The 12,881-nt window shown below is 38.5% G+C and overlaps 1 protein-coding gene across 1 annotated transcript in view; it reads right to left on the bottom strand.

Moving 5' to 3' along the window:
- PDE11A (phosphodiesterase 11A) overlaps positions 1 to 12,881 on the bottom strand; it is a 79,123-nt gene that overhangs the window by 12,990 nt on the left and 53,252 nt on the right. Inside the window, exons 13-17 of the mRNA XM_010131007.1 lie at positions 12,700 to 12,800; positions 8,385 to 8,462; positions 6,954 to 7,021; positions 3,875 to 3,945; positions 1,027 to 1,110 (exon numbers count right to left, since the gene is read on the bottom strand). Coding sequence (XP_010129309.1) covers positions 1,027 to 1,110; positions 3,875 to 3,945; positions 6,954 to 7,021; positions 8,385 to 8,462; positions 12,700 to 12,800 — 402 coding nt within the window. The remainder of the gene's footprint in view (positions 1 to 1,026; positions 1,111 to 3,874; positions 3,946 to 6,953; positions 7,022 to 8,384; positions 8,463 to 12,699; positions 12,801 to 12,881) is intronic.

Here is a 12,881-nt window from a genome sequence, read left to right as displayed (position 1 = left end):
GGAAGCCACATTCAGGCACCAATTCATCCTTTTAATGATGAACCATGGGAGCTGGTACCTGCTTCCCAGCTCCTGACTTTGTATTATTATCGACCCATTCCTTGCTTGGAGATGCGAGGCAGTTCAGGGTGCAGTGGTAACAGGGAAAACTTACTGCAGTTCCCCAAAACTGCCTAGTGAGAACATCTCCATGTTTTCTCAGATATCAAACTGGCAGTCTTTAGTGGCATGAAGTGGTCTGTGGGGTTTCAGTGAGTAGGAGGAAGAATGGCCAACACAGTTATAGATGGTTAAGTTTCTATAGTGTTATATTCCTTTTATCATCCTGCTTGTGTAGTTCTGCTTTCTGTACAGATAGGAGAGAAAAAGTTAAAATGGTAAAGCTTACATTACACAAGTCAAATTCTGTAGCTGGTTTAATCCAAAAAGAGAGAAGCATTATTATGTTCATCTATAGCCTTAATAAAGTAGTACCTGAGAGTTTATACGCCTTATACCAAGCATCTACACAGTCTGTGCAGAAGCATGATTAGAAGAGTAACCACCACGTTAAAGAGCACACAGGTTAAACCACAAATTATTTGTCACGGGCCTTAAAGGCTTAGCCTAGAGTGGCCCTTAAACAGCTTGGAAAGGAGCCAGAACAGAGTGCAAAGGCTCAGCTTTGAGTTCCCATTGGGTCACACATATGTGGACAGGTTTGACAGCAGCACCTAGTGAGGCCATCCCTCTGGCATCTCTCTGCAGAGCACTCCACACTTTTTCATGCTGAGAATCAGTTTTTCTTAATCATAATGAAATAAACAGTTGCCCTATCTGATTTTATACGTTAGAGAGGAATTATGTTTATAGATATTACCACCTGTACGGAATCTGAAGATTTCGGCATAGAATTCAGACTTTTGGTAAAGTCAAAGAAAGAGAGTTCAAACAGCCTTCAAGGCTGCGCTGCAAGCTAACTCTTTTTCCCTAGAGAGGCAAGAACAATCTTCTCTGGACTCTATAGCAGCAGTAAGTAAAAATTACCTCATACAATGGCATGCAGATGCTATCAATCCACTCGAGCTGCAACCTGGGTAGTTCATCTTTCCTGTTCCGATCAAAAATGGCCTGAATTGAGAAGGGAACGAAACTGTCATGCTTTATTTCAGTGGAGTATTCTACAGACACATCATCCAGCACTTTGGAGCTATGATCAAATTCTCACAACCAGAACACTTTGTAAACCATAAATCAATCTTTGCAGCAGTCTTCCTACTGCTATGGCTGGCACGAAAAATAAACTGTTTATTTTCAATTCTGTTTTGAAATTTGTAGGCTGAATGTATTTGAATTTTATAATTTTGTGATGTAAAATACATGCTCCACACTGAGCTAGTAAGAAACCTCCTGTAGACATGTGAAGTAGATACTTTTGAGCAGAAATTTCCTTTTTCTCACACTGGGTTTTTCAGCTCAGCAAAATGAACAGTGGTGGATCTGGGCTGGCTCCCCCTTCTCCCAGTTACAGACCCTTTCTGTAGAACCAGCCATGTCTGTGAATCCAAAGGGGAATCACTGGATCTATTTTGGGAGTAGTTATCAATTTGTTCCTCTAGAAACAGGTTAATTTGCTGCTCACTGCACTCCCCCAGAGAGGAAATTATGGAGGTCAAAGCTGATGCTTAAGAGGCTGAATTATTGGCTGAAAGGAGATGAAAGAAACTATGTTGTGCAGTTTGAAATTGAGATGTTCCCTCCATGCTCTATCTGAGATTACTTGAGTCCATCAGCTGTCCATCTGCAGGATTTTTAACCCCCTTCTAGTGGCCCATCCACAGCATCTACTGAATGCCTTTTTTTTTTTTTTAACTCTCTCAATATGCCAAGTTTTAAAACTTTCTGTCTTGTTCCGTGGAAAGTCAGTTCTTATTCTGGGCCCATCTCCTCAAAGGTGACACCTCCTGACAAAACTTACTTTCCTTCTCTACCTTTATAGAAACTTCAGGCTATACATATTACTTCAAGTGTCTGGATGAATTCTTCTAGTTGTAGCCTGCTCTTTCTGACATACTCAGGTATCACACAGTGTATCTAAATAAGATCAGCAGGTAAGAGCCAAGGACTCTGTGATAGTAGAACCTGGGTTTGATTTTGGAAAATTCTGTATTTCCTATTCAAATAATTTTGAAAAATCCTGTCATTTTCAGATTGTTATAAGCATAATGCAATAAAAAAAATCCTTGAGTTATAACAGAGTATAGCATTATCTTGCTGACTGACAACTCTTCTGTACCTAACAGCAATACCTATCTAGATGGCTCGTCATAGTGATATGTCATGAAATACCTCAGCATTTGACCTTGTTTAAAAATTCCTCATAAACGTGGTAAAACTCTACATGACCTGGACCCTTAGTCATCACCTGTTAGAACCAATTAAACTTTGTGATTATTTACTGGCTTTATTTCCTGACATAAAACACTTAATAGATCAGTTTACAGGATTTTTTGAAATTGTGAAGGGCCAAACAGAGAGGAAAATCTTCCTTCAAGCTGTAAGGCCTCAAAGCATGCTACATGTGCCCCACAAATTACTGCATTCCTTGGTGCAGTACACTCTCCTTTCCCACCTGTCTAGACTGTTGGATGCAGATTTTTCAGCGGACCTGAGTCCAGAAGAAAGCTCTGGCTCTTGATTTCTCACCACTTCTACTGAGTCTACAGTATGTCCAAAATGTAAATGTAATAACACACCTCAATATAATTCTTAAGGTTGCTGGACCCGGGCCATCTGTACTGGAATACATTGCTACTTGAAGACAGTAACATTAATGTGTGTGTTGAAACACTTCCTATTAATTCTTCATTAGCATGAGAAACGCACTTTACAAATTTTATGTAGAAGGCAGGAAAGGCACTTACAGCCATATTATATGGAATGTTGCCTGCAGTTATTCAGGCCTGGATTTGTTCTCAGAATTGTGAATTCCATGACTGACAATTACTCTTCCACTGGACTATAGTTACCTTTTTTTCTGAGAAGATGTTCACATAGAACTACTACGGGGAAGAAACGCATTAACGTCCCAATCTCTGATAGTAGTACACGCAGTGAAAAGCTGTATATTGTATCTGTGCATTATTTATGACAAACTTTAACTTTATTCACTTCATTACATCACCATAGTCTCATGTGCAAGTATTACTGAAGTGTGAACAACTCTGAGACTCTGGTATGGTCTTTTTATTTTTGGAAGCATAAATGTATTTGTGAATGGCTTGTAAGTTAAGTCCTTTAGAACCCTTCTCCTGTTCCTCCAGATAGTGGGTTGTCAACATTATGAGGTATTTAACCTGGATAAGGCTTTCTCTTCAAATTGTTCACTGAAAATCTTTATGAAACTTCTTTTCTTGGTTCTTGTTTGACACTTCATACCCATCTGCCTCTATTCCACTCAGTACCAATTTATCCTTTCAATCACAGTGTTGTATACCTATAGAACTGTTTTTCAGCATTTGATATATCAAATAACATAGATCACTGCACCATAAAGTACATCTGATTTCCAAATAAAAATCACCAGTAGCTGGCGATTTTTTTTATTTGAATACTGTGTATTAAAAAGCGTACATGTTGCTTAGAAAATGAACCGACAGAAAAACCTTGGGAATCGGTACAGAAAATGGGGAAAAGGGCTCAAGGCAAAAGTGACTGAGTTGACTGGAGAAGTTTTATATATGGCTGTAAATGCATGTCCTTATTGGATAGAGCTTTAATTTATTGCAAGACTTTTCTTTACACACAAAATACAGTTAGTTTTTCTGAACGAACCCAATGATATTTTGTTACCCTATTCAAGTTAACAACTATTTCAGAAGTGATAAAAACTTACTGAAGGGATGAGTTTGAGTTCAGATCTTTCTCTGTCTCCTTGTTCAAAGAACTCGCTGGTTACCAGCTCAGCTGCCTAAAGCATAAATGATGATAAAGATTAGAGTTCTTGCCACGTAATTTTTAGGGTAATGAGTTCTTGCTCAGATCATGACTTCAGCCTGTGCTTAACTGTAAAGAAGTGAATAGCCCACTTAGACAACTGATGTCAGGCATGTGTTTATATAGTTTTCAGGACTGGGCATAGAGGGGGTATAAACAGCCATAGCCACTGACAGGCACACTTACCCCTTTTCGATAGGGAATCGACTGGGGGAATTACATTGCAATTACATTGCAAGTCGAAGTAGCACTCAATGCAGTTATGTGCAACTTACTCGAGTATTGAGAACAGATAGAAAAATATAGCTTCTTGTTGGCATCCGTAATTACATCTGTAAAAATGCTTTGTAAAATATGTAAGGGCTCTCTGGGTATTTACAGGCTTGTTCCCCTATGTATACAACTACACTTAACGAAGAAACTTAATTAGCCAATAACCTCTGTTATCTTAATTTAATGTGAAATCATAAAGGGTTTGTTCCCCAGTAGGCTGTATTATTTTCCTCATGACTGTTATCACTATAGGATGTGAATATCTAAATATGAACTCAGATTATGATTATCATATTGAATCAAAATCAAGAACTAGTGGGATAGAAGTTGGGATGCGTCCTTCTGACTTTTGTGAATGAAGATGTTATATTCATGGCAGAGGTCTGCACTTCTCAAAAGAACACAAGGTTTAAAAACAAAAGTAGTTATGGAAAAAATGGGGATTTTAGGAAGTCAAACAATGAGCAATCCTGATATAGTAGCCTTTATGTACTGTACTCTTCTCATGTGTGGGGCTTTGAAGGTAGACACGCAACATTTGAGATTAAAAACCAGTAAACTAATCTACAGAAGATAGTATTCAGTTCCTAAAACTCCTGTCATGTCTCCTTTTTGTTGTCAAGTGTTTTCAAGCTAGGAAATTATTTCATAATGCCAAGGCACAGAACGGTGAACTAAGCAGAGAACTTGCACTTCATAAAATCTCAAAATTTCTTGTTCTAGCAACTGCATGGTAGCTAACATTGAGAAATCCTAAGCTTGTTACAGCTGAAGTAAGGAAAACGAAAATAAATTGGAAGTAGGTGCACTGATGTTATAAAGTACTCCTAAATCTTGAGCCAGGCTATTACACAGCTTGGAACTTTATAATGCATGTAATCCCAGTGCACTAATAAAATTCGGGATCAATACTCCAGATAGAGGAATAATTTAATAACTTAGCAGCAATTAAGGGTTTGCCAAGTGTATTGTAAAAAAATAATCACGACAAAGTCTCACCTCTGTCTCTTACTGCTATTCTGATCCTGTTCTCCTTGTGTCCCTCTCCCTTTTCTTTTGTCTCTTTCTATCTTCTCTTCTTGAATTTTGCCTTCTTACATGTAACCTTTATTCCCTTCGATTCATATATTTTAATCTCTTCCTCCCTCATGTTTCATGGGTTTTTTTCCCTCCTTTCAACACAGCTGAGGTCCAACTGTTTTCTGTTTTTCATCTGTGGACTTATTAGCCTCTCTGCTCAACCAGATCAATCAATCCCAGACTGGACTTTTTAGTATAAAGTAAATCTGTATGCTAGGCTGCAGGGAAATTTTCACCTGCAGATCTCAAAAGTGGTAAGGATAAAAATCCAGTTTGCCAGAGACTTCAGCACCAATTCAGCACCATGTCACAAAGACTGACAACATGGGAAAGAGATCCTGCCAGACATTTTGGCTGACCAAGAAAATGGAGAAGCTAGCTGGGTTGAAGAGGAAAATAAGGAGAGATTGCACGCACTGCAGCTGTGGTTGTCACTGAAAAAAATCTTATGACTCATTTCCCCACTAGAGGATATGAGCAACTTGCCTGATTTCTACGTAAGGTGACGATATTCTGGCCAAGTAGAGTAACAGTCTTAGAAGGACTATTGTCATATCCTGCTTATAAAAGCATGAGATACTCATTTGCAAGCTGAGCTGAAGCTCTCTCTACATAAATGCTTTGTTACTGAGCTAAAATGCATGTACCTTTTGTAGGTCCCTTTCAGCTTCTGCTGCTTCCTTGTCCAAAAAATCTCTCTGTTCCTGCATCACTAGTTCTCTGGTCTAGCTTCTCTTTTTCACACCATCTTTTTAACTATCACTTTGCCGTAAAGCCAATTGAACTCCCTCCAGGTGCTTAGCCACACTTAGCTGCACTAGTGTATTTCCTATTCACTTCTTAATGCTGTATATTGCTCCAAAACCCTACACAGCCTCCCTTCTACCAGCTTGTTCTAGACCTCAGTAAAGGACAGAGAATTATTAGCATGGACACAGGAAATATTAAGGACGAATGCTGAGTAAGAGAGGATGCCTGGAAGAGACAAAATCATGTGGGAAAGGACAAGACTTTTGGGGCAGGTTGCTTTCTCATATTGTAATTGTTTGTCAATGCTGGACCCAAGTTTTACGTTTATTTCTGAAGAGCCTACTCAGCAGAAGATGCCTGAATTTTTATTTGTTTGTCTCAAAATACAGGATGCTAAAGAAGACTCTATACTATACTTGCAGTTGTTCCATTAGTATTGAGAAAAATGAACACATTTATATATACTGAAGATTTTACGTTAAACTTTGCAGATCACCTGCTGGTATTTTTGATTTGGGGAAGGTTCTGCCACTGCCAAGGAAAGCTTTGGGCCAAAACAAGTAAGTACAGTTACGTGTGGCTAACACTTTTTTGGTTCAATCCATCCATTTTTTGATATGGATTTAAAAGGTTAATAAGAGGAGAGGTTGTAAAGCCAGATCTCTTCAGGTACCTACATGCTGCTCACCAGTGTGTGTGTGCATGGAAAGATTATGCAATAAACTATTTATCGCAGAAACCCCCTCCTATTTTTTTTTTTTTATAGCATTAATACTGCTGTAAATTGATTCCAGTTTTGGTCCCTTGTAAGCCAGGGCCCTGGGAATATTGTCCTGCCAGTCCCGCCTCCTCCCAGTCCTGCTATTAATCATGACTTGCCTGTCTTGAAATCTCCCACGGTTTGGTCACAGCTCCAAGGTCACAGGCTGTCATTAGCATTGATCTGAAAAACAGAAACGAACAATACAAGCTGAATCAACCTTTGTTGGATTTCCAAACAACTCTGCTCTGGATGCATAAATAAATAATACATACATAAAATGTCAGCCCTGGCACCTTCTTTTCCTCCAGAAAAGAATGGCATGTTTGAAATCTCAGCCATCAGCATGGCGTTAACATCACAATTGTGCCTAGGAAGCCTAATGTGTTGCACGTCATTAGACGATGTATTTTGGTATTGCGCACTGCGTGCGAGAAAAGAAATTGTACTGCAAGGGAGTTAACTGCTAATTTTGCAATGCTTCTAACACTACTTACATTAATACCTATAATATACTAGAAAGCATGTGCTTCACATAAGTAAGGGTATTATTATATAATAACACCTGCAAGCTGGATTAATTTATAAGCCTATTTGTAAATGACTGCTGTAGCAAGAGAACCTATAATCACAGAAGGCATCCCAGACACTGGTTAAGCAGTTTCTACTGGGCTTCCATAATAAAAATTTAAGATTTACTACAAGCTATACTGTTCCACTATAGTTTAATACGTAGCTACAACCATGTTTTATATGCATTAGGAGAAAGAAACCATTCAGCTGTAGAAAGCGTTTATGTACAGTACAATGATGCAGATACAAGCCTAAGAAAGTTTAAATGAAGAACAAGGGCACTGAAAATGAAGCATCAAATATATTGCCTAAATCTAAAACTAGGAATGGGTGAAATGATATGGAAAATAGAAAATGGCCAATATTTTGGTTAAAAGACCAAAGGAAACAGAATTTTAATGAAATTTCAGATAAAATGAGACATAAGCGGGCATGCATATGCAAATGCACACATTTTATTGTCTACAGTGCACTCAAGCCATCCAGTGTCTGAGGTTTTCAATAGGATGTGTACTCAGATCATTCTTGAGGGCTAGAAGAGTAGCATGTATCTGCAGATTCCCAGGCACAGACTAGAAGAGCAGAGAGAAGCATGGCCAGTGAAAGAAATCAGGTGAGAGGAAGAGGGAATGCGGAAAAAACCAAGAAAGATAATTGAGGCAGAATATTGATGCCTTCTGGAGGAAGACTGGAAGGGACTGAACGGTAACTGATGAGGCTGGGAGAAAGGGAAGAGAACATGACAGAGTATAAAGGCAGGAATAGAAATGCAGAAGGTGAGGTCACACTGATTACATCCCTGCTGTTTGGTAACATTTAGAATTCATACCCTATATTTCATATCCTGGATCATATTTTTAAAACAAGCCTCTGTTTTGTTACTCTATGTCTTCACTCCATGATATACGAAATTCCTTAAACAAATGTGGCTATGCTTTGAAATAACCAGAAAGCAAGAAACAGTAGTGCTCACCGAAATATTTCTCGGTGTTTTTTTATGTTCCAATCATAACCACCTTTACTGACAAGTTCAAAAAACTCAGTCCTTCTCCTGTAACGAAACAGATTATCAGAAAGGAAACAAGACACTCCAGGGCAGCACTGCAGTAGAAACACAGTCCTCTGGGTGATATGAAATCATTGCACCTCATGTTTTATTGTTAAAATTGTTATACTGACAGTCCATTTAAGCGAAACATACTAATTTCTGAAGATGTTCTATAAATGTCCGTTATCAATGTCAGAGTTGCCTAGTAAAAGCAATTGTATTTATGGTCTCTGCAGATAAAGAAATAAATGGTACCAAAATGTTCTGTCTTCCATGGAAGCACGAAATGTTTAACTACAGTGGTGGACAGACAAACAATATAAAAAAACCCTGAAAAAAAAGATATATACACTTCTCTTAACTTATCCTTGCAAAGTGGTTTTTAAGAGATGTGCAATTCCTCTTATTTCCAGCACACAGAACAGAACAGTGAGAGACAAGAGCTGCAGATGTTTTGAGTTAGTAGTTCTTACTGACTAGAAATCCCTGATTGGTCCTGTACTTCGTCTTCTGGAATATCTTGGCTATGTTCTCAAAGACGAACAAAACATGAGCCAGAACATGTTAACACTCGTTTGGTGCCTTTAACTACCAAAATTCTGACTCGTCAGAGTCTGTAGTATTTTATGACACTGAGACTCCAAGTGACCCTTATTGCACACAGCATGACTACGATATGAAATAGACCCTGCCCCAGATGTAGCGGAAGTTGAGGTACAAAGATATGGAGCAACTCGTCCAGAGCGACACAACTTCTTAGCATCAACACTGGAAAGCAAACACATATGTTCTGAGTGACAGTCCAGTGCCCCGACTCTGTGCACATCAGCTGTGCTAATCTCTTTGTCAGGTGGAAACACAGTTAAATTGCTCAACAGGACAGAGTTTGCAAGGTCTTAAATTTTCTACATTTACTTCAGCTAGACTGAAATTTTGAACAGAGATTATTGAAAGCACAGGCTGACGACAGGCAGTACTGGTTTTACACACGAGGAGATGGGCACTTCCAGAAGCACTGCTCTTGATCAATGGACAGACTTTAACGTGGGGCATGTTGCATTATTTTGGTCCCTGACTGTCACGTGTTGTATCATCAGTCACTCCTACTACAGGGCCTTTCTATAACGGATTTGATGACAGCAACTAGAACAGGGAGATATAAGGACAACACGATGATATCTAGTTCCTTGTGTTCTGTGAAATAACATACAAGTGTTTCATGTTACAAAATTTGCTGGGACAACGCAAAGTCACACATGCAGAAAAAAGAAAATTCAATCCTCTCACACAAAGTCACAGCCTCACAGCCCCAGTGAAAATAAATATTGCAATGATGAGAATCTTAATGGCCAAGGGTAGTTGGCATAAAAACCAGCTTAATCCTGAACAGAACATCAACAACTTACGTACTCTATTTAGCAGTGGATTTTTGCATTTCAGTGCCGAGTCTAAAAATGTAAAATTTGATAATAATTTCATTTTGAAGTATTGGGTATTCTGGAAAATTCGTGATACTGGACAAAAAAACAAGCAAGAAAGTTTAAAGCTGAAAACTCAGGAAGATGACATCCCAGAAACCTCAAACATCTAAATTTAAAATATGGAGATCCATAAACAGTACTTGAAAACGTGAGTCTTGAGGACTCAGGTAAAGGCGAAAACTTTAAAATAGTAATTTTCTTTGAAACCTGTTTATGTCGATGCAGAAGTAGTAGTCCAAATCCACAGAGAATTTCTAATATAGGAAGGAGTCAATCTGAGGAAAGCAGCCATGTATATATAAAGAAACGATTTAGTGTTTCCCACTGGTTGCTTATGCATGGTATCCAAAACAAAGAGGTTTGCTCTTATTAAGCAAACATAATATGCCAAGATTTAAAAAATAAACAGAACGATAAGAATTTTGCAGTGTCTTTGACTCTGGTTGCATTTTGCCTGGAAGGGAATGTTGTCTTGCTGTATAAAGCAAATCCAGCTGCTCTACAGCCCAGTGGCTCAAGACATCATTTGAGTGAATTTCCATAAATTTCATTTTGGTTCAGTTATCTACTAAAATCAAGTATATTTTCTATTTCATCTTTCTGATGACTTTTGATGAAGTAATCTCTTTGTTTGTTTGTAGAAAAGTAGTGCCTTGAGAAGACCATAAAGCCTTGCTCTGCCTGGAGTTTTGTTGCTGTTTTGCTAGCTGGACTTCATGATCATTAGGTTTATGCATTCTAAGAATATTGATACGAGAATTTCCTTCTCTGCAAAAATATTGAAGATGTAGCAAACTGAAAAAACAAAGTTAAGTACTTGCGAGGAAAAATCTTTTCGCATAGGGTGGCTTTAAGAAGTGTAAATAATCAACGTCTCCAGGGAGTGATTTTCAGGCACTTTTGGAAGTAAAGTATCATAACAACTACCTGATTAATAAATCATAACAACAGCAGAAGAAAAAAATAGCTTATTTGCAGAATTCTGAGTAAAGAGATCTCATCTGCTGAAAGTTTTCTGATTCATGTAGCACATAAAAATCAATTATGCAAGCAAGGAAGAAGAATCTTGAAATTCAGCTGATGTCTCTTTTTAGACATTATTTCTCTGTCTTAAAACTAGAAAGACAAGTTGATCATGTAGTTTTCCAGCCTAAGGCAGGCAGGGAAGAGAGCTCCCTCAGATCTGGGGCTCAACTGTGTTCCCTCCCAGTCACTGCCGCGGGCCTTCTCTGGCTCTTCCAGGGGCTGCAGGATCACGGCCAGGGGGAGCATATGGGGCTGTGGCATGTGCTCAGCTCCTGCCACTCACCTCTTCCTTGACAACACAAAACATTTCTGTAGCACTTGTTATTTGTGGTAAGACAGAAGAACCCAAACTGATACATTCCTGTGGTCCTTGTACCTGACTTAAAGCTGCCTGCAAACGTCTCTGTCACAACAGCCCCCGAGGTAACAAGCAATCCTAACAGTCAGCTTCAAAATGAGTATGCTTAAAAGAGTTTATTTGTCCTGCTCAGGACTTTCATGTTGGCAAGCAGAAATTTCTTCGAGGACTAATGTTTAGAAGTTTTTTATAATATAACTAGTCACCAAAATCCTTTCTCAATGCAAGTTCTCTGAGAACAGACTTGCAGGAAACAAAGAACATTAGCATCTCCACTGCCAGTAATGCTCAGAAACAGCCCTTGTCACAGTAACCAAAGCCTGAGAAAAAAAAGACAAATGAAACATTGCAGCATCCCAGTTAGTATTTTTACAATTAACAGTTAAAGATACGATGGTGATATAGATAGTTGAACGATTTCAGGGTAAAAACTTTGCCTGAATTTTCTGGAAACTTGGTTTGGCACAAAGAAGGGGTGGAATCCTAGGAAAAACATTACCAAACGCTACCTAACACTGTACAGGATAGGATGCTAATGAACATCAAACAAAAATTCCCAAGTATTAATTATTGTCAAGACTAGGAAGGTACTGTGTGAAACTGCACATCCGACAGCACTTCTACCTGTAGGTCAGCCGCAGTCATGTGTCAGGGAGGGGGATGTCAAAAGTGCAATGTGACGGTGACACCATGACTCCTCTGACTATGCGCATGCTCCCACACATTCTCACTGGGAAGAACTTGGTAATCATTAGCAGTATTTGAAAAACATAAAATAGCACCAACTTGAAGTCTCCTTAGAGATTTGATTTGCAAACAAGGAAAAGGAAGAAAACTGGATGGGAGAAATCCTATTATACTTCTCTTGAGTCAAGTTTTTTAAGGCCTATTCTCACTGGATATAAATTGGCATAATTTGTCTTCAAAGCAGCAATGTGTATGCTTTCATAACCTCTACAACCACATCTGTTGCTAAATATCGTATTTCTTACCATACGCGTTTTGAAACTCCAAAATGATGGAAAAGAATTCTAAAATGTTGTTGATTTTCTACATGCCTGAAGAAATGATCATAGAAAGGACAGAAGAATTAGAGGACTGAGCTGTAATTGATTCCTGGGATTGCTTTGAAGTACAAGCCTAGGATTTCACTTGTTCTTTGTTGATACAGACGCATCACACATTAAAGCAAAACTTACTTGGACACTTAAGATGTTTCTATTAGCCTAAGATATACTAAGTATTAGACTAAATCTCTTCAACCACAGCTAAACACTAATTTCTCATATTATATATCCTTACTGGTATTTAATAGGTCATTAGAGTAAGTTCTTCGAATTTTCATTTGTCAAATACAAGAAATGCCAATACTTACTCAAAATACAGAGTGAGGTCTGTTGCCAATATCGATTGCTTTAGAAGCTGCATAAGGTCACTGTAGTCCTTAGAGGACAAGTTAGCAAAGATGTTGTGACCCTATAATGAAAGAGATAAAAGAGGTAAAGGGCTAGCAATCAATATAGGTTATTAAAAGGTTTTCTAACTCTTTAGTCTACT

Source organism: Buceros rhinoceros, unplaced genomic scaffold, assembly GCF_000710305.1.
Source record: "Buceros rhinoceros silvestris isolate BGI_N320 unplaced genomic scaffold, ASM71030v1 scaffold5632, whole genome shotgun sequence".
In the NCBI taxonomy this organism is placed as follows: Eukaryota; Metazoa; Chordata; class Aves; order Bucerotiformes; family Bucerotidae; genus Buceros; species Buceros rhinoceros.
This window is presented reverse-complemented; position numbering and strand designations above follow the sequence as displayed.